The sequence below is a fragment of the Rhopilema esculentum genome, chromosome 16 (assembly GCF_057945365.1).
Source record: "Rhopilema esculentum isolate cy_ngs chromosome 16, ASM5794536v1, whole genome shotgun sequence".
NCBI classification, from domain to species: Eukaryota; Metazoa; Cnidaria; class Scyphozoa; order Rhizostomeae; family Rhizostomatidae; genus Rhopilema; species Rhopilema esculentum.
Genome location: NC_142830.1, coordinates 11,379,173 through 11,404,167, shown reverse-complemented (window position 1 = coordinate 11,404,167; position 24,995 = coordinate 11,379,173). Strand labels below are relative to the sequence as shown.

Genomic DNA, 24,995 nt, shown 5'->3' with positions numbered 1-24,995 from the left:
GGGCGGGGGCGGGGAGCGTATTTTTCTAAAAATACTACAATTTGCCAGCTAGTCTAATAATTTTTGGCTAGGATTGAAGTTCTCACCTTGACCCATTCAGGAGCCGAATCCTATTCTGTCTTTCTTGTCATATAAAAAGAGAGCGTTTAAAGGCTAAATTAAGCCTTTTAAAGATATCTCCTTTAACAAATTTTTAATTTGTCAATGAAATCTAAATGTTGAAAGCAATGAAAGTATTTTTCACTATTTTCTCTGCAGATATCCGTGTGGATTGGCGGTGTTACTCTTCAGAAAATGAAGACACACAGCTACTTGATCTGCTTGTCATGATTGGAAATCCATTCCCTCCTCTGGACAAGGATGGCCAGGAAGTAGAATTGGAAGATGATCTGGAGGAACCTCTTATCAGAGTCAAGTTAAACCCTCATCAAGGAAAAATAGCTAGCATTCCATTTGCTGTTGAACCAAAACAAATGGTAAGAAAAATTATGTATTTTATTGTGTGTCTGGTGTGCCTACCCTAATAACCTGTTCTGTGTTGCTGCAGAACTAACGCCTAGCTCTCCCAATACTTTGCGTCAACATCTATGACCTTTTCTGATTGTTTCCTTAATTTCATTTCCTTTAATCAAGGCCTCTTGATCAAAGGGGAAAAATTTAATTTGATTGTGCAAATTCTTGTAACCATACTTTTCTGCCATGTCAATATGTTCATCAGTTTATTTTTCAACCCTAAAATTGCGCCTTACTTTACTTTCGTGCCACGGAAAATTCTCACTTTAAAATTACGTTCAAGATGAATAAAATCTAATTATGGGAAAAGCGGCACCGATAAATTATATTCTGATATGCAGTCAATATCCTTTTTTCTTTCTTTCTTTATTTAAAGTTGGTACAATTTCTAGCTAAACATACTCAAGCTAATTAAAACCAACTAATTTAAATTACCAACGCTAAATATAATATAAATCAAATATAACCGATGTTGCTAACATATTCCTTGCAAAGATTACAAGTACAATTAAACGATGTAAATTCTGAGATTTTTTTCTTGAATATTGATAAAGTATATCAGTACTTTATCTCATTTGGAATTGAGTTCCATATTTGGCTACATCTGTATGATACGGTATTAAATCCATATATTTTGTAATGTGGCTCCGCTGTTTTGAATTGGGAGTTTCTCAAGTAATATGGGCATTCATTTATGGAAAATATTTCATCCATAAAAGGTGGATTCAATCCGTTAAATGTTCTGTAAATTTCTATCGCAAGATATTATAAATTTTTCTTATGAGAAGTTATTGTTTTATTCTTCATTAAAAGTTGTTCAAAAGTTAATTCATAATCATCATGTGCTATTCTCATTGCTCTTTCATGAATCCGGTTTATTCGATTATTACTTTTCCTGTTTTACTGAGCACACGCTTTACGTATTCACTTCTTATTTCTAGAAATTCTTTAGGCATGGTTTCTCAGTTATTTGTAGCATTAATTAGCGAAAAGAAAAAGGCACTGTTATTCACAAGAACATAGAGATAAACTGTAGCTTTGCAATCAAATGTTTCTAGTATTTATCTAAATTGTTCCTGCAGATTGTTCCAGCCAAAAGCTCAACCCAAGCAACAGCTAGGTTCATTCCATTTGAGAATGCCGTAGAAAAAATGGATGTTCAGGGATATGCACTTGGATTCATGAGTTTACTGAACCAGGTGAGCCAATTTCTGCACCCTTATTATTTTGATGTCAATTAGTTTCTTTAGTTGCTGACGTCTGAAATTGTGATATTAAAGCAGCTAGCCATATCTTTTCTCTGTTAAGTTTGCTTTCTTTCATGCAAAGGCATACAACCTCTTATCAATAGGAGAGCAGCTCATAGTTCTTTTCAATACACTATCTTTTCACAAGTTTTATAAATGATTTCTTCAATTTTAGGATAAGTTTCACGAAGAAGGCCGAACGCTTAGATGTGACGGAATCGATGTACCTCCGTTTCATTTGAACTTTACAGGGAGCATCAAGCCGGCAAGGTAACGATGGCCTGTTACTTTTTTATGATGACATACTTGTATATAGTTTTCTTCTACAAAAAGTATTAATTTTTCTCCTTTCAAGATGTAATTTTGCAATGAAGGTAACTGTTTAGCGGGCTTATGAATAATGTTCTATGCTGTATTGACAAAGCTGTTTAGTTGCTTAATGATAGCATGTCGCGTTAAACTCTGCAACTTAGACCTGTTCTTTACAAAGTGTGACGGGCCGGGAATATCTAATTTGACGAAATTATATTGAAGTTGACGAATTAAATGTTTTTTGGATTTTTTTTAAGCCATAGCTGCAACTCAAGCTGAAATCCTGATTTCTTGATTCAATCTTATTTATTATCTTCAAGTAACTCCAGTTAAAATTACACCATTGGTTACGTCACATAGAATTTAGACCCAAATTGGTAAAAGATCCGTTTACAGTCACAATCCGTTTACAGCCACCAATTTTCAAGCAACGTTTGGTGTGACTATAACCGGAGTCTTCTCTATTCTGTTAAAGCTCTTTCTTTTTTTCTTATCAGAGTCATTGTCGAAACCGAATCAGAAAGTGGTTTTGTGTTTGAGACAGTTGCCAGTAATTTGCTTCGACCGGACGGAAACTCAAGTTACAAGGTATGTCAGAATTTTCACGAGGCGCGCAGTAATGCTTTTTTTAAAATTTTATTATGTCTCTGTTGTAAGTGTACCGCAGATTTGGACCGAGCTTTGGTGGCTGGCTTAATAGCATCAGGTGAGCAGTGGTGTGTGGCTTTAACTTAATTCCATGGGGAGTAGCACTGTTTTCTTCAATAAACGACGAGTTGAGCAGGACTACTCTAAACCAATTCAAAGTTAAATTGTACGAAAAAGAACAGTGAATAGCGAAGACAGATTAACTTTGTCAGATCATCGGCTAAAAAGCTAAAGTTTGAATAATTATTGAATATCATTGATGTTTTCAATTCTTTTTGCAGTAGAATTGTGCTCTTAGCTGCAGTAAAGATTACTTGTATTTGCACAAATATCCTTTCAGAATCAGCGCTATTCTTGAGGATATATCCTAACAGTTCTTTAACCTTGACTATCCTAACCTTAGTCATATTCAAATCTGAGGTTGAACGGTAACCAAAATAATTTCATTAATGTCACTTAAAAAATGGTCTTAAATGTTATAAAAAGCAATAGAACAATAAAATAAAAAGAGTGACATGAAAGATTATAAAAAATAATCACTGCAAATCGTCTTATAATCATCGTGAGCAGTACTTTGTGATTGAATCGCCTCTCGGGAAAATCTTCTTGACCCATCAAGAAATAAAGATAAATAACAAGCAAATACTCAGAAACTCCATTCAAATTTCTCCGTCTGTGAATATTCACAAACGTAGACCACTATTACACAATCGCTGCAAAGATAACAGTATGTTCAATTCTGTGTTATTCGAGTTTTATCTGATCAATTCTCTCTTGCAAATACCGTGCGTGGTTTCCACGAAAACAGAAGAATTTCAAGGTATTTTCCTATGAAACAATACGAAGTGAATGAGATTGCATAGAGTGATTTGTCCCTTGCTTCTGTTTTCCTGTTGTCTGATGCTCTAGAAAACTGATATTTTGATTAGAGAGATTTGGAAAAGGGACGACATAAGGTCGTTTATGCAAAGAGCTCAATGATGGTGCCTCTTGTTTCAACAACATTTCCAAAAAAGGGGGCTTGAATATCCGGTATGGAATGTTAATGCTCGCAACATAAAATCATAGCCAACATCATCGTTCCCCACTTTCTATACCCCGGTCGGCTTTTGTTGGTAATTATCTCGATTATTCATCTACAAATACACAAGAAAAAATATTACGTCAGGTTGGGATTTTAATCCTAAAGCTGGTGAAATTCTTTTCAAGGCTTGTTTTAATCATAATACAGAACTCTGCTCTACTCTCAAGAATGAGGTTTTGTATGCTTTTTCTGCTCTTGAAAGGTGAAGTTCGTAATTGCTAAGTAAATACTGCTTACTTAAGGTCACTAAATATTTTGTTTGGTTTCCGCGAAAATTTTTATACGCGGTATTTACTTTTGCATTAATTTATCCTAAATCCTCAATAACCTAGCCTTGTGTTTGTTTTTGTCATTATAGTAAAGCACAAATCTTCCATTAGATTAACGAATTCATTCTTTTGTTTTTTCTAATCTTCTTTTTCACCTCCCACGTCAAACTTCCAAAGCTCTTGTGATCTAATTCGATTTCCAATTAATTTGCTGACTGCTCTGTTGCTATTTTTGGATATTTTTATTGCATTGATTTCTTTGGCTTCGAAAAATGATAATATGTCACCAGTCTCCATCACATAAATACTTGTCATTTTGAATGCAATCTGTGTACCGACTTCTTTAACTTAAACGCTTTATAAAACAATACACCAGGCACATAGCAAGATAAAATATTAAGTAAACGTAGCTTCCCTTATAAATATCGGCCTTCTTGAATAAGCACTTGAAATTTAAATTAATATTGATGCTATTTGGGAAAACAGCCTCCTTTGAAACGTCGCTTTAGAAATATGTATGTGAACTTTATGCCCCTGTTTGACATATCTGACGTAAACCAAGCAATATGGAAGAGAGATCAAGCCAATGGGCTAAAACCAAAATTGTTTTTTTTCCAGTGAACGGATCAGTTTTATTTCTTGCAAAATCTTTTTGTTTTTCAATAAAGTCCATAACAATCTACAAAAAATCCTTTTGCTCTGAAAATTTCGTAAGCTTTTTGGCAAAAGTGAATTGGCCATCGCAAAAAAGAGCTTCTTGTTTTTAGAATTTTGTGAATCTAGGCCTCTTTTAAGGCCCATTACTACTGCAAGGTATACAAGCCAAGCCTTTATACATATGGCAAAACATCTCTAAATAGGGAAGGTTTTCTTATCTTATGATTTTATTATACTTTCCAACTTGACAAAGAAGAACAGTAGGTAACTCGCAGTATATAGGCCATTTCATTCTTGTGTTTTCATGGATAACCAGCGTTTACACCAATGCCATTGAAGGGTTTGCTCTAATGCAAAGGAGCCTAATTTTGAAAAGGCCAGGCGTATTTAAACGGGATATACTTATAAAGAGAATATGATTGGGGGCGATTTCTCGGCCCACCTTCATGTTAGTATCACTGAGATAAAATGACAGAACTAGTTCTGTTATTTTACCTTGGTTTTACCCAAAACTAACTGATTCTTTTGTTGCTTTGAATGCAATTTCAATACATATTGCATTTTTACTAATTTTCAAAGGCCTAGATGTATGGTATTTTAGGAGCTATATATGAAACTTTTTATCTCAAATCTCAAGATCCCAAACTTTTGCTTGATTTTCTAACTGATGTTTATAACCTTGAAGGCTCACTTGCCCTTCTTGCATTGAATGGTTTGTTTCTCCTTATCCACAAATATAACTTAGACTACCCAGACTTTTTTGAAAAGCTCTACTTTCTTTTATGTATGGTATGGTATTTTATGTAGATGTATGGTATTTTAGGAGCTATATATGAAAACATTATTTGCTATGAAAAATAGATATATTATCAACATTTTTCTCACAATCTTTTGTCCTAGTTTCAAGAGGCTTTTCTAATTGCTTTCGATTTTCATGTTCAATAAACCAATTCATGATCAGCTGAAAATTTCTGATCCATTTCCAGCTAAAATTGTATGACTTCTTTTGTGAAAATTACTGTTTACCGGTCTGTCACAAAGTGCTTGATACCGTATAGGCAGAGATGTACACGCTGTTTGGTGTCTTGTCTACACGGCATCGAAAAAGGATCTATACACCAAATAACATGATTTCTATCATACCCACATGAAGTAATAGTGTTCTTAATTTTTTTCGTCCCAAAAATTTATTTTGAGACTTTTTTAGATTTAACGCACATAATCAAAGGCATCGTGGAATACCTCTAGATGTGAAATCAGTTAAGTGAGTTACATATTGGCTGAGTTATGGCCACAAAAGTACAGGCTCTTTCTCCATCAAAACCCTGTGATTCGGTCCCTGTTCATAACGTTATGAATCAAATCGAGATAACAGTAATCTTTTAGGAATTTTCAAATCTTTTTTGGCAATCTCCAACCTAGTTTTCAACAATTCTGACTGGTTTTGCATATCACGCGAAATTTATGTGTGTTCTTTTAAGGTTATGTGGTCCAAAGTCAAAAATTTTAAAAACATATTTTTGTGACCGCACAATTGAAAACACTATTGCCTGTTATAAGCCTGCATTTAGCAGGCGAGTTTATAACAAACCAAATCGGTCATCGTTTCATATTTGAACACCACTCACAATAAGCAATGTTTTAAAATCAAAAAATGAACTTCACAATCAAACTGAAAAATGTTTTTGATAAAATCATAAAAGCAGTCTGTCATCGTTTGCAGACATGTTATTCATTGAATTCTGTTTAAGCTTTTTAGAAATTGTTCTAAATACAAAACCAATCAATTATTGAATGAGTTGCCATTGTTGCACAGATCTTGCAAGTGGTTGCACAAAAAGGCTCATTCACACTTTATTTTTTGTATAGAATGTGCTATTCGTGGCATTATAAACTTGCTAAATAATTCAGCGTCTTAGATTATTAAAGGCTTCATCCAATCTATGATCCCTTGAATTTTGAATTGAATTAAGTCGTGATTAACATTATTCTATTTAGATTTGGACTTTAAGGTCATTTTTTGTTTCAATACTTCTACTTTCCAGTTACAGAATAAGCAATATAGAAAGGTAGAAATCGAGTGAAAATTCTTGTAGTCACAAACGAGGAGCAATCCCCTCTTACCATTAGTGTACAAGAATTACCACGAAAACAAAGGGTTTCGAGGGATTTTCAGATGTAACAATAGGTGCACAGATTTTTATGGAGTGTTTTGCCTTCCGGCAAAATTTTTGTAGTCACAATGACGTTTTGAAGACTTGCTAGTAGACTTATTCAGAAAATATGTTTGAGGATTGCTCTTTTATCCTTGATTGACCCTTTATAATGTTTCAAGTCTTTTTACTTACAAAATTAAGTGTCTTTGTACCTTAAGGTAATTGCCACATGCACTAGGTAGCTATAAGAATTCTGGCACTTAGACAAAAGATTTTATGCTTAACTCCAGGATCTCACGTTTGCTCTCGTAAAGTTCCTATATTGTCAAAAAAGAAAACATTGATTAAAATTGTGTAGAATAGAGACACTTTTTCAACAAACAACTTGTTTGAACAGATAATTTCTTTGGTGTCTGCAGTGTTATCTGCATGTCAGTACTAACATTAGCAAGCCAGTACTTAAATTTTCAAGCCAGTACTTACATTTGCAATCCAGTACTTGCATGTGACATATTGGAAAAAGAGCAGCTTTACTAAAATGAACAGTAAAGCTGCTCACCAAAGTAGTTTTGACAGCGTCATGCATTGTATCTATAGAATCTTGAAAAGAATATACGATAAAACAGGGTATTGCGGGGGTATTGCCTGTAAATGGCTCATTTTATTCTAATCTGTGTTTATATTCGTTGCATAGATAGCTGAGAACTTTGTCACGACTGATAGAACAGGCAGAGCTATAGTCAAAGCTCCAAATACCATAAAGAATGCGGCAAAAAGTTTCCCAAGCAGCGTCCCTGGCACAATATCACCATACCCCAGAACGACCACTGTTTGTACCGCCCACCAAAGTGCGTCCGGTATGCTTTTAAATTCCGTCTTATCACGGTCCATTTCAGCGTAAAAGACGATGCTCCCTCCGAATATGATAACAATCACGAGGCAAAGCAGCAGCTCTTTGATATCATCAACGGTGGAAACAAGAATCTTTCCAACTAATTTCATCCTTTTAGACTGCCTGCCCAGGCGAAACAATCGAAATATCCGTACAAACCTGAGAGTCCGCAGTATTCTGTGATAATAGAGCTCTCCATGGATACTACTCATTATGAAATACGGAACGACAGCGAGGGTGTCGATTATATTCACAGGGGTTTTAAAGAACTGGCATTTGCTGGGCGAAACGATTACTCGAACAATCAGCTCCAGCAGAAACCAACTGTTTAGTGCATATTCCATGTAAAGTTGGATTTTTTCTCGCTTATTTCTGCGGAGCCATTTCTGTACATCCGGAATGCTTTCAAGACAGGCGATTATAACTGAAAGTAAAATCATCGATAGAGAAAAGATTGCGAAAACCTTGGCTGCCTTTGAAGATTCTGGTCTCTCAACAAACCTCCAAATGATCCTCTGCAAGTTGCTCGAAGGAATCTGTTTCCGCTCATTGCTGATAAACATTCCTTCCTTCAGCTTCATCTCCTTGATTGCTACGGCGGGTAGCTCGAAATATTTACACTCGCTTTCAAATGTCTCAAATCCCACGTTCGATGGTCTGCTTAGCCGGCCATTTGACTGATAGAAATACAATATCCCTTCAAATGCTGCTCGGTTTCTGTTAAAAAAGTATTGATTCGTGTTGAAGCAGAAAAAGCTGTTTCTCTTTGTTGGGTCTCCCAGCAAAGTTCGTGGGTATCTCCCGAGAGTTGCTGCCCATGTTTCAAATATCTCCCCGCTAATATTCAGAGTAATTCGTTCTCTTGGAGACACTTCCATATTCCTCTTCTCACTGTATCGCGTTATTTAATGAATTAATTTTTCATACTCCTTTCTTGGCGCTTTAAATCCAGCGAAGTTGAATTGCTCCTCCAACTTGGCTTTTAAAGCCGTTCCTCCCAAACGCTGTTTTGGCAGAGTTAGAAAGCTACCTGTTCATTCAGTTCAGCTTGATTTTAACCATTTGTTGTTTGCGCAATTCTTAATCTAAGTTTTCACATCTACCATATTCTTTTTTCATTAACTGTGAAATTAATTTACAGTGCAATGTGTGTGTCTGTGTGAATAGGCGAGCTCGCTACTTCCAAAATACCTGTTCACAATCGCAGTCGGATTTCTTCAGATTTTCTGCCCATTCATTTTCTGATCAATTCAAAGGAAATCTCTCGCTTTCATTAATTTTTACTATCCGTATAAAGTATTCTTTATTTTGATAGAAGCTAGCTAGTAAATTCTGTCTTATAACATCTACTTGTTTGTTCTTCAAAGTTTCTTTTCGTATTTTCGTAGTTTTGCCACTGCATCAATTTTCTTTCGCAAGATTTAACGACTATGGCTTACTACAGTCCCTTCAGGAGCCTTCGTACAGCATCATCTAAATAAAATATGATCTTTATGAATTCTGCGTCTTTTTTTGTCAAACAAGTTTGCAAATGATCACATCTTCTCAAAATTGGCTGAATAACATCCAACCTATTGCTTTTACAACCTTGAAATTAACTAACCACCTTATGGCATATTCACCACTCTAAGCGATTGCTGTCAGTTTTACTGTGCTCTTCAACATTTTCTTGTAGAAAAAACCTGTCCTGTTTTGTAAATAACCAGCAATTCATGGGCCATAATTCTCTCGTACAAAAATGACACCTTATTTTAAGAATGTGATCTTTCAAGCAAAGAAATTATCGTGTTCTATTTTTCTGGCTGTATTTTAATAATCACCCTTCATCTCAAAAATCACATTTTTTTTCTTGTTGGAGTCAACAATATGATCGCCTTTCTGCAGTTTACCGAACCCTCTTCTTGTCTGTGCATTAGATCAATGCTCCAAGCAGCCATTCGCTACAGAACGACCATTTTTTATCTACTCTCATCAAGAGGGTACCGAGAAAATTTACCCACCTTGGACTGCCTTTCAAGCAGCTTAAAACTGGAATGTCTAGCTGTAGTACAACACTGGTTCATCTTCTTTTTTGTTTTAATAATGGATCTTTTATAGCTTCAGTAAATGTATTTTTCTTTTTTGCTCATTTTGTATATTTTCTTGCTTTAAAGTTCGTTGAGGATAACACATTAGTAGCTTACCATTGTATAACAAAAAAAAAAATTTTGTCAAGCTGTTCTTTAATTCTAATATGACGTTGTGACCATCGCTCCGTTCTTCATTCAAGACCATTTCTTATTCAAAACCATTCTTCATTCAAACTATTCTTCACATAAAATATTCTTCATTCAAGCAAAATTAAATTTACTCCAATCTTCTACCTTTAGGTCATGTCTTGCTCAGTGTCAACCTATTTCTTTTTCCTGATATTGAAAAATTTATCTTGTATCTGGATAGAATTAACAATTAAATGAAATATTTACTCCGTTGGAAGCCTGTTGTAATCCCCCGATTGTCCTGAAATCCTCTCTTGTACAGTAGCTGTAATCTTTTCAATTACTTTTGAAAACATACTAGTATTAGCTTCACGCGATTGAGCTAGATCGTTGCATAAATGGTCTGAATATCCAATATTTGTGTAAAAACCCTGTAAGCTCGTCAAGGTAGGTTTACAAAAAGATTTCCTTTTAAGCTTTATGTGTAAAGACGAAAAAGATCCCTTGGTTAGCAAGCGTTTCTTCTTTGACTTAAATTCTAGCTATTTACTGTGTCTTCAATGCTGTTTAGCGTAGAACTCGCTGTTACTGTCCACAAAGTAACGAAAGAAAGCTTTGTTATGCAAGCTTATGACTACGATGATCATGCTAGAAGTTTTCTTTAGACCAGACCTTTTCATTTTTTCTCAGATTTTTAACAAATTTCAACGTCAGCTTTAATCTTTATTGTTTTTTACTGCATTATGATTACCTAACAAATTGGCTAAATACATTTAAAAACATTACATAGCAACTAAATTCTTTCTTGGAAATTATACCAAAATTTTAATGGCACCACGAAATATTCTGCAGACAAAATATATTCATTGTGCTATGAGATCATAATATTCTCACAGTACAAATTACTAGCATGGCATTAAAGGGCTGTGTCATGGTTTTGTAAACAAACCAAATACACGGGACATTGTGCGTTTCTAGCCTGACTTGCACATTGGGATAATGGCGGATGGTGCTCCGGTGCATCGACAAGCTCGATAAGTTGTATTTTCTGAGCGTATTTACCGAACATGGAATGGACAATTGCTATATTTCAGCATATGTACGGACTATCGAAACGAAAAATGTATGCTAATTTAGTCTAGGCTAAGGAAATGAAGCTTCATTCAATCATGGCAAAGATGTTTTTCTTTGATGATGAATTGATGAATACAAAAAACTGTTTTATTCCATATTAGTTTTTCTATTGAACGCAAGTTGTTTCACCTGGACATTTTTTTATCCTGCTGCCAAAGGACTTCAAACTGCTCAAAGTTGATCCACCTAGAACGGTCAGAACGGGTCTGCCGTAAATTATTTTATCGGGTTTCTTTTTCATTCTCCATAAAGGGGAGGGTTTTTTGCTTGAATAATTTTTTTAAATTTGAATTTTAGAAGCCTACCTTTCTTAGTGAAGTTTCTTATCGTTACTTGCAGTTATGGTGAGAGTTGCTTTATATTGTTTTACCCTTCACTTAGCGGTTCTAAAGAGCCATCTGTAAGGAACTTGGAACCAACAATAGATATTGGTTCCTCATCCGCACCTCCGTAGCATTTTGATTCGTTACTCGAGTGTGGTTTTTTACATTTTTTCGGGCATTGTTACTTTACTGTGATTCTAAATGAAAACTTCATTAGGAATTTGTTATGAATTTAAATTTATTTTTGAATTTTGAATTTATTCGAGGAATTGCCTTACATATTGGAAAGGCGCAAAAATTCGTTCTAAAAAATAAAACAGAGCTTTTTGGATTTTCATTTTCAATTTATTACGATATTTAAAACCGTTAAAGAGAATAATACTTTAACAATAATGTTATTGGTATTCTAATTATCATAAAACCGTTTCAAATTATATCTTGAAATAAATTAAACTACAAAAGAAGAAAACAGAACTGTAAACTGTTTTTAAAATGCTTGCAAATCAATTTCGAGTCGCTTTTAATGCTACCCACTTTGAAGGCCTGGTGCAAAATCTGCAACGAACAAAGGAACAACTTGCAAGTATTCCTGATTCCTTCATTATATAGTCTCGAAATGCTCTTAGCTGTGTCTTAGCTTAGCTTAGCCGTCTTAGCGATGTTCAGTGATGTTGAGCAGCGATGTTCAGTGACGCTGAGTCAAATGGTCACAACATTTTGTCGCTCATGTTCACTATTTGTTTGATATTCTCTCATTGAACACCGCTGAACTTTGCCAGAAAACACTCTAGAAATTTGATTTGTCCAGTGAACTGGTGCATATATTTTGAACGGGGTTGTATACTATAAGGGCTCATATGCTAGGGAGTTCCTTTATGCTACCATAGTACCTCAATATTATGGGGCTAGCAAGGATTCTATAAACAAGTGAAATGGTTGTAGTTTGGCTTAATCACTACACTAATCTTAAAATTTCTTAGTCTTTACTAAACGTCTAGCTGTTCGTTTGGATTTTCCATCGATCAACATGTTGTCTTTTCATTTTTTTCCTGCTCTTCCTTCTCTTTCCTTCTTTCTCCTACCTTTTTCTTCTTTTTGCATTTATGTTTGCAAATAGGCTCAGTTTCACAGGTGTTTGATTATATGTCTAGACAGCCAATCATCGTCAGCTTCAACCTCTAACTCGCTAGAGTACATAAACTCATGCTCGAAGCTTCGAATCTAATTTAGGCCCTCTTTATGGCAAACTAAACCCACCAACTTCATTAACAAGGTAATGACTTTCATTCGCAAATAGATTAAGCGAGAACATTTTCGGAGTTTCTCGATAAATCAGAATTCTGTGATATGGATCATCATCGTTTTAAGCCAAACTTGCTTTCAATCTGCACCTTCTTTCTCTATGTCAAACGTCGCCATAGTTTGTTTATTACTGTCTCTATCAGATCATAAAGAATGTTGGAGAGACCCACAATTGTTGAATTTACCATCACTACGGCATAGAAAGAAAATTCCTCGATTAACCATACTTCTGCATCCTTTTTTGATATTATTTTTTTTTCTCTGTCCTTAGCTATATTGAAATGTACAGGCCAACGATATGTATCTACTTTGAAGGTATTAGAAAGATGTTGTTGTGAGAATGTGTGAAGCTTGTTGTGGAATCATTCATTGCATATGTTTTGACTCACGATTTATAACCTTGAAAGCAAATTTACGCCACTATCTCATTTGGTCTTTCAGTTTTCTTTTATCTTTAACACTAAATCTTGACAAAAATGTTTTTAAACCTATTCTGTTTTTTTTTCTAAGCTCAGTCGTGCTTTGTCAGAGTATGTATAAGCAAAATGTGCAAGCTTAAAAGGTCGTAGACTTAGAGAATTTCGGTGATTTTTTCTCAGATGTGATTCCCAAAAATCTTAAGCATCCGGATTTGCCGGTTGTGTTCTATTGAATCTGTTTCTTGGAGGTCATAATTTCGCGTACATTAATTATTCATCATAAGAAATACGCAATGCACTCTCGAAAACATTCATTACTCTCTGAACCATTCTGATGCGATACAGACTTTTCACACAGCTCTTTTTTCAATTTATGTAAGGTCATCAGACGAAAATGCATCTCCGATGCTTTATTTTTAATATGACGTTATTGGTCCCAGGACTCTGTCGCGTTGGTGTTGTTCTCTTCCTTTGGGTTTTTAAATGAGATTGACTTTCTTGAGAAGCTCTAACCTGCATCTTACCTGTTTGCATCTAACCTGCAGAAGCGTATTATATATCAACATGGCTGCAAGATTACTACTCAGCAACTTCTTAGAGCGCAATACCAACACGAACAACACAAAACTGAGCAACACTTGCAATGTCCAAGAGTGATAAATATCGTTGGATAAATATCGTTAGGGAGATGAAACCTTTAGTCCTTTGTTTCGAAACAATACCGTCTTAGACCAATCAGTGTTGCAGGGTCATTGCACATGCGCATTGATAACAGTATTCACGCAACGGCTCTGCCTGTGACCACACAACTCTTGGACTTCCTGCCAGGGCTTCAAATGATAATGCGCATCTGCAATGACCCTGAAACGGGGGCTAGTGCATGTCTTGAAGACGTGCATGATTCATCTCCCGAACAATTACAATTTGACTGCCAAGTTTCGCTTAATTCCTAGAATAGCCTACCAGATCCTTCCACCCTGTTATCTTTTAAATCACATAATATAAAATAATAATAATAATAATAATAATAATAAGACGAATATTTATACAGGATATACACTTCAACGAGTTAAAACTGCTGTTATTAATGTGTGCCCTGTGTCCTATGCCTTAATGCTAATTCCCTAAATATTTACAGTTAAAAATGAATCCAGTAAAAGTAAGAATACAGATGTAAAAAGAACAGGTCTCCTAATTACATTCAAAGTTTCAGGTAAAATATAAAAATAAATGTCTTATAACAGGGGCGGATCCAGCAAAAAACCTGACTGAGTTCCAGGCCAAGGCTAGGGACTTTCGGATAATGCATTGATCATTGTGCATAAGACAACATTATTATTCATATTTATGCATTTTGGTACCATTGAGGGGGGGGGGGGGTACTATCTACTCACTAAATCTAGATTCTAGATTTCTTTCCGACAAAAAAAAGTGCCTCTGTGAAAATTTTTTCAGCCCCCTCCCTTTCTCAATACCCTTTGTTTGTTTTGGATGCCGCAGCAAAGTTTTTCCCTTTTGTTTTGCTCGCAATTTGTTGTTTTGCCTCCGTAGACACCAGCCTATTCATCAAAATATGGGGTTCCGTCTGAGCATAGGTTTTCCGTGCCATCAAAGACTGCAATTTAAAGCAAAGGTAGTTAACACTCCAGGAAAATTAACGATAACTTCTGGTTTTATCTCAAATGTTTAATAATCTGCTAGAATGCTGCGATGGTCGTGAGTATAAGACATCTGCAGTCGCCATTTCGAATTCAATGTTTAGACAATAGAACACAATAGAACAGAAACAATAGGTAGCCAATCAACTTACAAATATGGTACCATTTCCGAGTTCTAGATGCTGTTTTGACTGAGTTCAATCCGTGTTCCAAACAAAAAGTTTATTGTTTCAATTCATTCACTTTCGAGGCACAAAATGTTTATTTCCGAGTAATAGGATTGACTGCTGTTGTCTGACTCCACAGCGTCTGGAAAATCGTTTCCAAATCCCGACAGAGAAAAAACTGGCAATTTTAAAATTTTGAAGAGACTGTGATATAACTTAGAATTTTTAGGTTTCAATTTTTTAATTTAAATATTACTTGTTTCAGGCAACACTATTTTTAGCTGTATGTTGGAAAACTGACTGAGTTCTGTGCACCAAGGAACTCACTCTGGATCCGCCTTTGTTATATCATTTGTCTTGAGCTAACAAACTAACAGCTAACTCTCGTATTTTTTGGTTACAGAAAGAGTTTGTTTTATGTTGAACTGTCACATCTTTGAAAATTGTTCGTTTATTTGTTGCTCCGCCTTGATAGCTCTAAATTGGTAGCCATGTTTTGGTGCTAGATTTCTCCAAGAAGAGTTTTTGATGCTAGAGTCTCATTTTGATACTTGTACTTTTTAGATCATAGACGAATGCTTTTCAAGTCGAAGGTATGTTCTAATTAACAATTCTGGTACACTGCTCCGGTTTTCCGTTGCTTTGGAAGAACCATTTGAATTACTATCAGTAGAAGACAAGGAGGCATTCAGACAGAGGAACAAGGAACTATCTATCAACCAAGGTGGAAATGTCCAGGTATGTATCGCCTTTTTCTTTGTGCTGTACAACGTAGTTTGATAATATTGTTTGCTTTGGTGGGATATTTCCGGGAAGCTTTGAAGCATTATTAAAGGCAATAGAAAAATATAAAAGTGGCTAGAACTAACTGTCAATCAATATTAGCCAATCAATGTGTGTGTAGAATCAAGCTCACTGATTGGTCAATTTTTTATAGAAAGATGGCTCAAGCCCCATTAGTTTCTGTCGATTGCCTTTAATTTCATATTGGATTATACAAACTTTTTTCTTTGATAATTCAATTTTGTTAATGAGTTCCTTTTCCCTTTTGCCGAGTTGTCCTGTTTAAATCACATTTTTTGTTTCTTGCTCTAAACCAATTATACAATTATCAAACAAGCTATTCAATTTTGCTGGTACGTGCACCTTTGAACGTTGATCTGGAAAAGGCTTGATCTTGGTCACAGAATTATGTGTCTTGGTTTCCAGTTTTCATGGCAACGATGCAAAACATGACTGCATCCGCAAATTATAAAAGACACCATCCAGAGCTGTCTTTTTGGAAACACAATTGTTTTAAATGTTTCATTTCCGTGTAGACGCAAAACTTTTGTTGGTTTTTATTCAGGATATCTTTTGAAATGTGTCCATGTAGTCTGCAGACGCGGCTTAAATCATCAAGGTCAAGGTCAAGGTCGCATTTAACCCACATACCTCTTTCCTGTCTAACGAATATTCATGAGCTGTGTACATCCCCTCCACCCCCACCCCATTCACTCTCCCTCTACTTCTCAAAAGTACTTTTACTTATCTAATGAATTGAAATTCTAGCAATTTAGAGCTTCGGGCATATGATAGTGTCTTTATACAATGCTTTGAGATATCAGAGTTCGTACATCATTTTGTTTCCTACATAGAAGTTTCAAAATTGATAGAGTTCAGACTTTTCCTTGTTTGAAAACATGGAATCTTCGGAGGACTTTCTTTGTTTTCTCTCGAGAATGGGCCTGAATTCCACCAGAATCAACTGCTTTTCACTTGACTAAGGCAATTGCAAAAAGTAGCGTTTAAAAGTATAGCCGATCATAGCCAATCCAGTGCCGGAGACACCCGATACGAAGACTTGACCATCGGTAACCATCGGAAATCATCGGTAACCATCGACCATTCCCGATCACCGCAAAATCCAGACATGTCGATTATCCCGACGTTTCCAGACGGATAATGGCAAAGAAACAAAAAGCACAGACGTTCAGTGTCTGATTATGAGAATGATGTAATCAATATTGAAAACAAACCAAATATGTCGGTAAATCGAGGTTGACTACTACAAGGAGAAGCTGAATAATGTCTTAATGCAGGAAACTCAAAAGAAAGAAATCTTCTGTTTTTATAGGGGCTTTTTGTGCAACGAACTCCTCCTTCCATCGGAGGTGAATTCTCTCATGCAGTACAGCCTAATACCAAGGCACAATCCACACTCGAGCGATGCCAGCCTCGATGCCAGCCACCAGGCTCTGGGGTGACAAAGCAAAAGAATTAGGCCACGCCCTTTTTCCGCCATAAAATGCACTTTTACAAAAAAAGAACGCCAATTTTACCGTGACGCCTATGACTAAGTTACGTAAAGTTAGATGTAAAATCATAACATTACATTACAAAAAGTACATTGCCAAAATATTACCCCTTTCCCAACATTTTCTCATCATATTTAGACAAAATACAAAATTGATCCTGCCGAGAACTGAAATATAAATAAGACCCTATGCTAATATTGGGATTGATCCTGCGGAGAACTGGGATACATTGGGATAAAAAATTAATCCTATGCGAATAACGGGCTACACTGCATCGGGGATTATCGCTGATCAATAACAATACATAAAAAACTGGCTTTTCAAGCTATGAAACGTCTGATGAACAGAACGTTAAGCTGTTTGGTTGATGGCTTTTCTTTGAACCAGCTTCGTCGTCATGCTCCATCATTATTTCTCACTTTTCTAGAAATTTACTGAAACTTAATTTATAGTAGGATTTTTTAAGGCTACTTGCATCTAAGTCTTCATTAACTATATATTTTAATAGCTATATATTTATTAACTATAAACATATATTTTATATCATCATATTTGATTCAAGATTATGATTAAATCTGCATATATGCGATGTCTTACGTGCTAGCCATATATTTTTACTCGTAGATAAAGGTTGGGCTGAAATTATCTCCTTTGCTGCTGTCATCCCTTACCAAAAACAAGGGTGATTCAATTATTGAAAAGGACAGCATGAGTACACAGCTACAGCAAAGCATAGAAGTTGAGTGTCCAATGCATCTGGTTTTTTCAAACGGATCAAAGCAGGTATGCTTTGCAGTGTTCTGTTGCTTTGACGCCTACAATCACTGCCAAAATTACTTGGAACACCTAACACTTTGCGCTGTGCTTTTCTATTTTTCATTTGTTGTCTTGAATACTACCACTTCCGCTCCCCTTTCCCCCCAAAACAATGTTGAAAGTATAGAAAAATATCAAACAATCCACAAGAAAAAGCGTACTCCATAACCCCTTTCTTTTTTTATAGTAAATCAACATTGTTCCTAGGGGGAGAGGGGGATGGCTGAATTTGCCTTTGAAAATCTACGTTAGTGTTCCAAGACTTTTGGCAGTGATTGTACGTGTTGATCGCTTGTTAATGCAAGTAAACGAAGGCGAGATACCCTACACATGAACACAAACCTTGTCATCTAATCGAAATTCTGCAAAAACACGCAAAGCTAAGAAGTGCAAACTCCTCCCCCCAACCCCCTCCTGGTTCGCCTCCTCTGGCCCCTAAGACATTGTTTATTTCATTAAACGGTGTTAAAACCGTTAAAAAATATCTACATAAAAACAACCAATAATTAGAAAATGATCAGGCAGGAGACAACATCGTCAGCACATCCAAGTTTGAGAGGCAATGACTAGAAATAGGGCACTTACACAATGTGTGAATGAAGAAAAGGTCACTGTAGCAGGCTGCTCTTGCGGCGAAAAGTCGATTAAAATGTAGCAAATAAGAAACACTGCAATACGCCGAGAATAATCAACAATAAATACACGTGAATCAGTGAAGGCTAATATTTCGCACCGGCATACGGGGCTTCATCAGAGCAAAAAAATATTATCCTTCACTGATTTACGTGTATTTATTGTTGTTTATTCTCGGCATATTGCGGTGTTTCTTATTTGCTACACTTATACAATGTATACCTTGAAAAGAAGGAGCAGTGGTGGCGCCAAGGGGGGTATGGGGGGAATTACCCCTCCCCCACTTTTGTCATAACATGTTTAACATATTTTTTCTAGAAATAGATTAAAAACCACTAGGTAGGGGTAGATCATATTTCCAAAGAAAAATTAACCTGGAACAATGCACTCAAACGAGGCAAAATGCGTGCGCTCTCATTGGTCACGCCTATTACCCTCCCACTCTGCAGTAGATGGCGTTGCCTCTGAGAAGGAGAACTAAAAACGTACTCACACTCCTTGTGTTCTTTGATACCTCAGCATCGCTCCTACGCATGCACAAAGAGAAGAGGGGATTTCATAATCATTCCGTTTTTATAAGAAGATAATTTTTAACTGTTTACGGTGATAGCATTGATTTAATGAAGGGAAGAATGGTTCTTGTTTGCTCTTTGCAACAGTTCTGAGACAAAACTGCTAACAAGGGCAAAAGGCTTTGCTGTCTGTTCCTCGAAATGGGTACTTAAGAAATATTTCATGGGAAAGTGGGCACTTCTCCACACTCAAATTCTTATTGGAGCCTTTTCCATAAAACATGATCTGGAATTATAATTGTAAATGGTAACGAGGACATTGCTCGTTGGGCCCAAAGGCTCAGTTGCTTCAAAAGGTACTCAAAGTTTCTTTTTTTACACAAACAGACATACAATCTCCTTGGTTTGATTCATCTGCCAGTTCTTCAGCTTTCATCAGAAGTTCTAGATTTCAAGACCTGTTTAGTTGGACAGGACAGAGAACTTCATGTCGTACTCAAGAATGTTGGCAAGTCTGATTGTCATTGGACTGCAGTTGTTGGTAAGGGAATTTTGTGTTGCTACATTCTTATTCTAAACTGTTCGTATTCAAAAAGTTCAAGCAAATTTTATTTCCTATTGGAATCCAATCAAATATGGCCAATTTATGTCTATGAGTCATGTTTTTACATTTAATTACCACCCAATTCTTTAGTTGTACTGACCCCTTCGTTTTGAAGCGTTTCTGTGAATGTTTTTGATTTAGCAAAGTTTTTTAAAACACACACGTAGAAAGTAGTTGTTGAGACTCTTATTGCGACATCCTTATTGCGAAATTAACCGATCAGTTAAAGTTCCTTAATGCAAAGATACAGAGGCATTAAATTTCAAAACTTTCCAGCAGCTGTTGTAAGAACCCAATTAAATGTTCTAAGAATCAAAAAGTTGGTACTGTTATAAGATACGTTTGCTTGATTCAACAAAATTTGTCAGTTTTATCCAACTGCAGTTGAGACAAAAATGTTTTCAAAGAAAATAAGAAAGCACATTACCTGGTCATCATTTGATTGCCCCATTTACTACCCAATTATCTTTCACCCACACTGTTGTTCAACATAATTCCTTCATTGATAAAATTGACTTGAAGCTTTTCTCTCTCTTACCTAAGACCCCTGTCATGAAGAGTCCTTCCTTCTTCCTGTCATATTTTTTAAACTACACTCTTTTTTATAAGGATACTATCAATTTTTTCAGCCTCAATATCTTAGGAAATTTTCGTTTTGAGCCAGTATATACTTCTAAAGTATTTTGTTTCGAATTTAATGTGGTCCGAGGGGAACATCGCTCGCTTCTGAATAAAGCCACGCTTTTTGAAAAAAAATGTGTCAGCTCTGCTATTTTACGAACATCGCAAAACAGGCAACTGCTCAAAAATAAGATACGAGTATACAAGCTGAAGCTGAGCAATATTCTTATAACAATATTCTTTGAGAGCGCCCAGCAAGGGCATTTGTCATCATTCGCCCAACCCCTCTAAGATTCTGCCGTCCTGTCCTTAAGCAGGATGAATTCGTGACAACGGATAGTGAAAAAATCTTTCCATGATCCCAGGTTTGATGAAGATATTCTCATTTTGAATCGATATGTTCCATTCAATATTTGCGACCCCTCGGAAAATCGTCCTTGCGAAGAAAAAAACCAAAAGTTCTCTTCCCGGGCCGGATTCTGGCCCGCGGGCCGTAGGTTGCCCACCCCTGTTATAAACTATATCCTTATTAAAAAGAATATATATCACATATTATATTAACTTTGAAAGTCACATGCTAAATACACATTTTACCATCTGTCCTGAATAAAATATGTTTTTCTGTGATTTCAGATGGTGACTATCCGGAAGCAAGTCGATCCGTTTTCAAAATCAGTCCAATGACAGGATATTTGGAAGGTGATAATCAATTTGGCTGCAGGAACAGTGAAACAATAAAAGTGACATTCAATGCAAGGTTAATCGTCTTTTGCAATTTTGATAACTTGATTACCAAGCTTTTTCATGTGCATAAGCTAAAGGCGTAGGCACAAAGGGGTGCCTGAAGTGCGTCCCTCTATTTTTGTTCAAGAAGGTTTTTGTCCAATGTTTTAATTTTTTTACGATGTGACAGCTTTTTTGCAGCTTTGATTGGATTATAATGACAGTTTTGACACTCAGCATTTCGTTTGTTCGTGTGCTTTAAAGCCCCAAAATGCTCGTACTGAGCAGTTTCAGTATCTAACCAACTCGAAAAGCAGCTTCAAACAATTTATTCAATGATCTATGCTTACTCTTCCTGTTATATACAAAATAAGTGAATGATTTTACCAGATTGACATTACATCATATTTGACAATTACAATAAATCTTTCATCGCGTTCAAATTTTTTGTATTTCATGTTCTAGGCAAAACGTTTACTACGAATGCAGATTTGTTATCAGCGGAGTTCTAAAAGAGGAGCCTCTTATTCTCCAATTGTCCGGAAAAGGGTCATATGACCAGATATCGGAGCAAATAGTCAATGTATTGACTTAAAATTGGCGAATGATTCATTGAAAACTGGCTTCTCGCGTTCAGAGATCTTGACTGTACAAAGTTTTCCAAAAACTTGTAAATAATTACATAACCTGTCATATATAATTCACAATTCATTGTACAAAGATCTACAGCAACAACTTGTGTGCTTTTTTTGCAATACCCTCTACCCCTTAAACCTCAATGTCTTGTCGGATTAAGGCAACATCTGCATTTTACACAAATACACGTATTCAAAGGTGACTTCTTCATTCTCTAAAAGAATTTTCATAGAGACTTGGTTCTTGTTTTTTAAGCATTAGTGCACTTTCATGCTTATTTTTTCAACACATCAGTAATGATTTGTCCCGTAAAACAAAATTTGAGGATGGAAAACGCAAGCTTCCAACAAGCTGATACAACGAACTTCAGGGCCAGTCCCGCAGGGGGACAGAGGGCCACGACCTCCCAACTTTTTCTCTAAATGAAAGCCTTTTATAAGCTTTAATTATTTATATAGATAAGCCTTTAGATTACAACAAATGCATTGAATCAAAATCCACAAGTAAATCAGCGTCAGCAAAATGATTGCCACAATTGGGGCTATAGAGAGGGGGGAGAGGAAACTTTCTTTACACTTCTGGCCCCTCCAGTTTAGGTTCAGTGGCGCATGCCCTACCTTTGCTACCAGTTGCTCAATCGGCAAATATAGTAGGCATATATCGCCCCACGTGAAAGATTTCGGAAATCAGGAAGCTAGATTTTAATCATCTATGACATTCTCCAGTTTCATTAACCCCAAAGCTGGCGCAAGTTGGGATCCAAATATCGTCATTTTGGTTTTTCCTAGATATAGGAACGAAAAGTGTCGCATATTACCGTTGATTAAGAAATATTTGTCGCCTATAAAGTTATATTAACGGAACCATCATGAGAAACTGCTTTCATTAAATCATCTGAAACAAAAAGAATAAATTTTGGTTTCTATTCATCGAAATAAGAGTTACTTTTAAGCTTGTCTAGAGGTCTTTTCAGAGACAACACGAAAGACGATTGCTAAATAATAGCAGCAACAGAACTCACTGAACATGCTACGTATCTGTAGGGTAAACCATTCGTCTCCATCTAGAATCTTTGAACACGAGAACTGTAATACTTGGTGTATAGGACATAGTGCTTGAAGCAGGTGCATTCTGCAACAATTTTTGGGTGACTGATGTGGTGTCGATGAAACCGTAGATGAGGAGGAGAGGAAGGAAACTTTTCTATGCCCCACTCAAGTACAGATTCTTGAGACTAGATGAAAATTGAATTTTTGAGACTCTCGCACTAGCACTAATGAATTTCGGAACCAGATGGTTTGAAAAAATTGCCCCAAGTCAACACGCAATGGCGAAAGGAAGCACCTAGGCTTTCTCCATCCAAGGGTCTAAAGCAGGGGTGTAGTGCTAGGGGGCCTCAGGGGGCTAAGCCCTCTTGTTAATGTCGGAACAAAAGCCAATTTCTACTTTTGCTATTGTTTTTCGCAGCGTTTTGCGCAAGAGCCTCTCTTGTTATTTTGATAGCACTGCACCCCTGGTGTAAATGATTGCAAACACAAAAGCAAGGTTAATCGAAAATAAAAGAACTTAAATACCAAATCAGGAAGTACTTTCGCTTGTATGTTTTTAACTTGCATCTTTTCCAGTAAGAAGGTTTTTCGGCCAGCAGTTGTGGCGCATGCAAGGGGACGTAAGGGTGTCCTGAGCGTGAGCCCTCAACATTTTGAAAAAGTAGGCTCCCAACATTTTTACTCGCAGAATACAGAAAAAGTATTGATCGAAATTGCAAAGTGTAAGGATGAGTGGATTGGGGGCTGTCTTTCTTTCGTGGATCTAAATGTCAACCAAATTTGATTATCGTTTCTGTTAGAAACACTTTTGAAAAATTTTACTACCAAGATTAATCCTCCAATATACACTACCCTTGTTGATAAAAAATACATTTAAACAGAGTGAGACTTGCGTATGACAAAAGACGTTTTAGCTACTCAGATATAAAAAGCCAGAACAGAATCCCTTACAGCAATAAATGGCAATACAAGTCTAGAAGGATAGTGAACAAGCATCTAGCAAACAAGCCTTTTGAACATGGATTGATTCTGTGAAGTAAACACAGCACTCTAGAAGATCAACCATTTGATTATAATTTCAAATTCCATAAGTATCAAATTCCTATTAAAAATTTTTCAGGTTATTTTATGGCATAGAAATAGGTGAAGGAGTTATTTTGTATAAATGTTATCGTTGAATGAAACGAAATATATTGAAATGGACAGATCCTTTTTGCATTTTGACTAAATAATGACTAAATATAATTTTTTTAAGGACACAACCTGACCAACCCAATTTTTCCAGAAGCTTTTATCTTTTTAGTGGATATTCTGTGCCCTTCAAACAAAATGCAGTTGCCTTGGAAACAGTAAAGCTTCACATGCTGTGGTCTTTTTCATGTCAAGTATTGCGATGTCAAATGGCTGCTGGGAAGGAGCAATGGGAATAAGAACGTGCAGTAGTGCATGTGTCTATTAGATTCAAACAATGGGTGTTCGGAGCAAACAAAGCCTTGCATCACACTTTTCTCAGCATTTGGTCTGTGATATCGGGGAAGACTGCCGTTGAATGAGTGGCCTAAGTTAAACCATGACACCAGTCACCAATTTTGAAATTCTACCAAGACGAAGGTCAAAAGGCAAAGTTGTGAGGTTCGCAGATAATGAAGGACACAGCCTTTGTGAAGTTTTTAAAATAAACTGTTCACAAGAATGCAATGGACCCACCGAAGCAGCATCGTCGCATCGTCGCTTGCGAAAACCGAAGCCACTGACTCTTGTTACTTTGCCCTCAGCAGAAGGTAATTTAAGCGATCGGATCCAACAAGATACAGTGACCCTGGAAAATGTTGTTAAGACACAAAGGGGGATCATTGGGATGGTGGCAGTAAAAAATGTGGCATACGACAAAGATATCTTTGTACGATTTACTTTCGATTCCTGGCAAACTACACTCGAGACCCAAGGAGCATTTTACAGACAAGATCAAGATAATCAAGCAGATTTTTTCGTTTTTGTTCTGACCAATAAAGCAGCATGTTACGAATCAAACTGGAATCTTGAGTTTGCCGTTAGTTACAGGGTTGCGGGACAGGAATTTTGGGACAACAATAAAGGCAAAAATTACAAGGTATCGTCGGACTAA

General features: G+C 36.3%; 2 protein-coding genes across 3 annotated transcripts in view; both read left to right on the top strand.

Annotated features, from left to right (window-relative positions):
• Nucleotides 1–21,920, top strand: part of LOC135682256 (deleted in lung and esophageal cancer protein 1) — a 46,253-nt gene extending 24,333 nt beyond the window's left edge. The window contains exons 31-39 of one of the 2 annotated variants that reach the window (XM_065197063.2): nt 259–476; nt 1,596–1,712; nt 1,936–2,030; nt 2,570–2,660; nt 15,544–15,717; nt 17,901–18,059; nt 19,625–19,778; nt 21,096–21,219; nt 21,651–21,920. In XM_065197063.2, coding sequence (XP_065053135.2) covers nt 259–476; nt 1,596–1,712; nt 1,936–2,030; nt 2,570–2,660; nt 15,544–15,717; nt 17,901–18,059; nt 19,625–19,778; nt 21,096–21,219; nt 21,651–21,780 — 1,262 coding nt within the window. In that variant the 3' untranslated portion in view covers nt 21,781–21,920. Of the gene's footprint in view, nt 1–258; nt 477–1,595; nt 1,713–1,935; nt 2,031–2,569; nt 2,661–7,580; nt 15,520–15,543; nt 15,718–17,900; nt 18,060–19,624; nt 19,779–21,095; nt 21,220–21,650 lie in introns of those variants that run through there. The other variant, XM_065197064.2, reaches the window with a different exon arrangement.
• Nucleotides 21,921–24,440: 2,520 nt separating this feature from the next.
• Nucleotides 24,441–24,995, top strand: LOC135682612 (protein phosphatase 1 regulatory subunit 3B-like). Its single transcript, XM_089112959.1, has one exon. It carries the CDS (start codon nt 24,441–24,443, stop codon nt 24,993–24,995), a length of 555 nt encoding a protein of 184 aa, XP_088969085.1.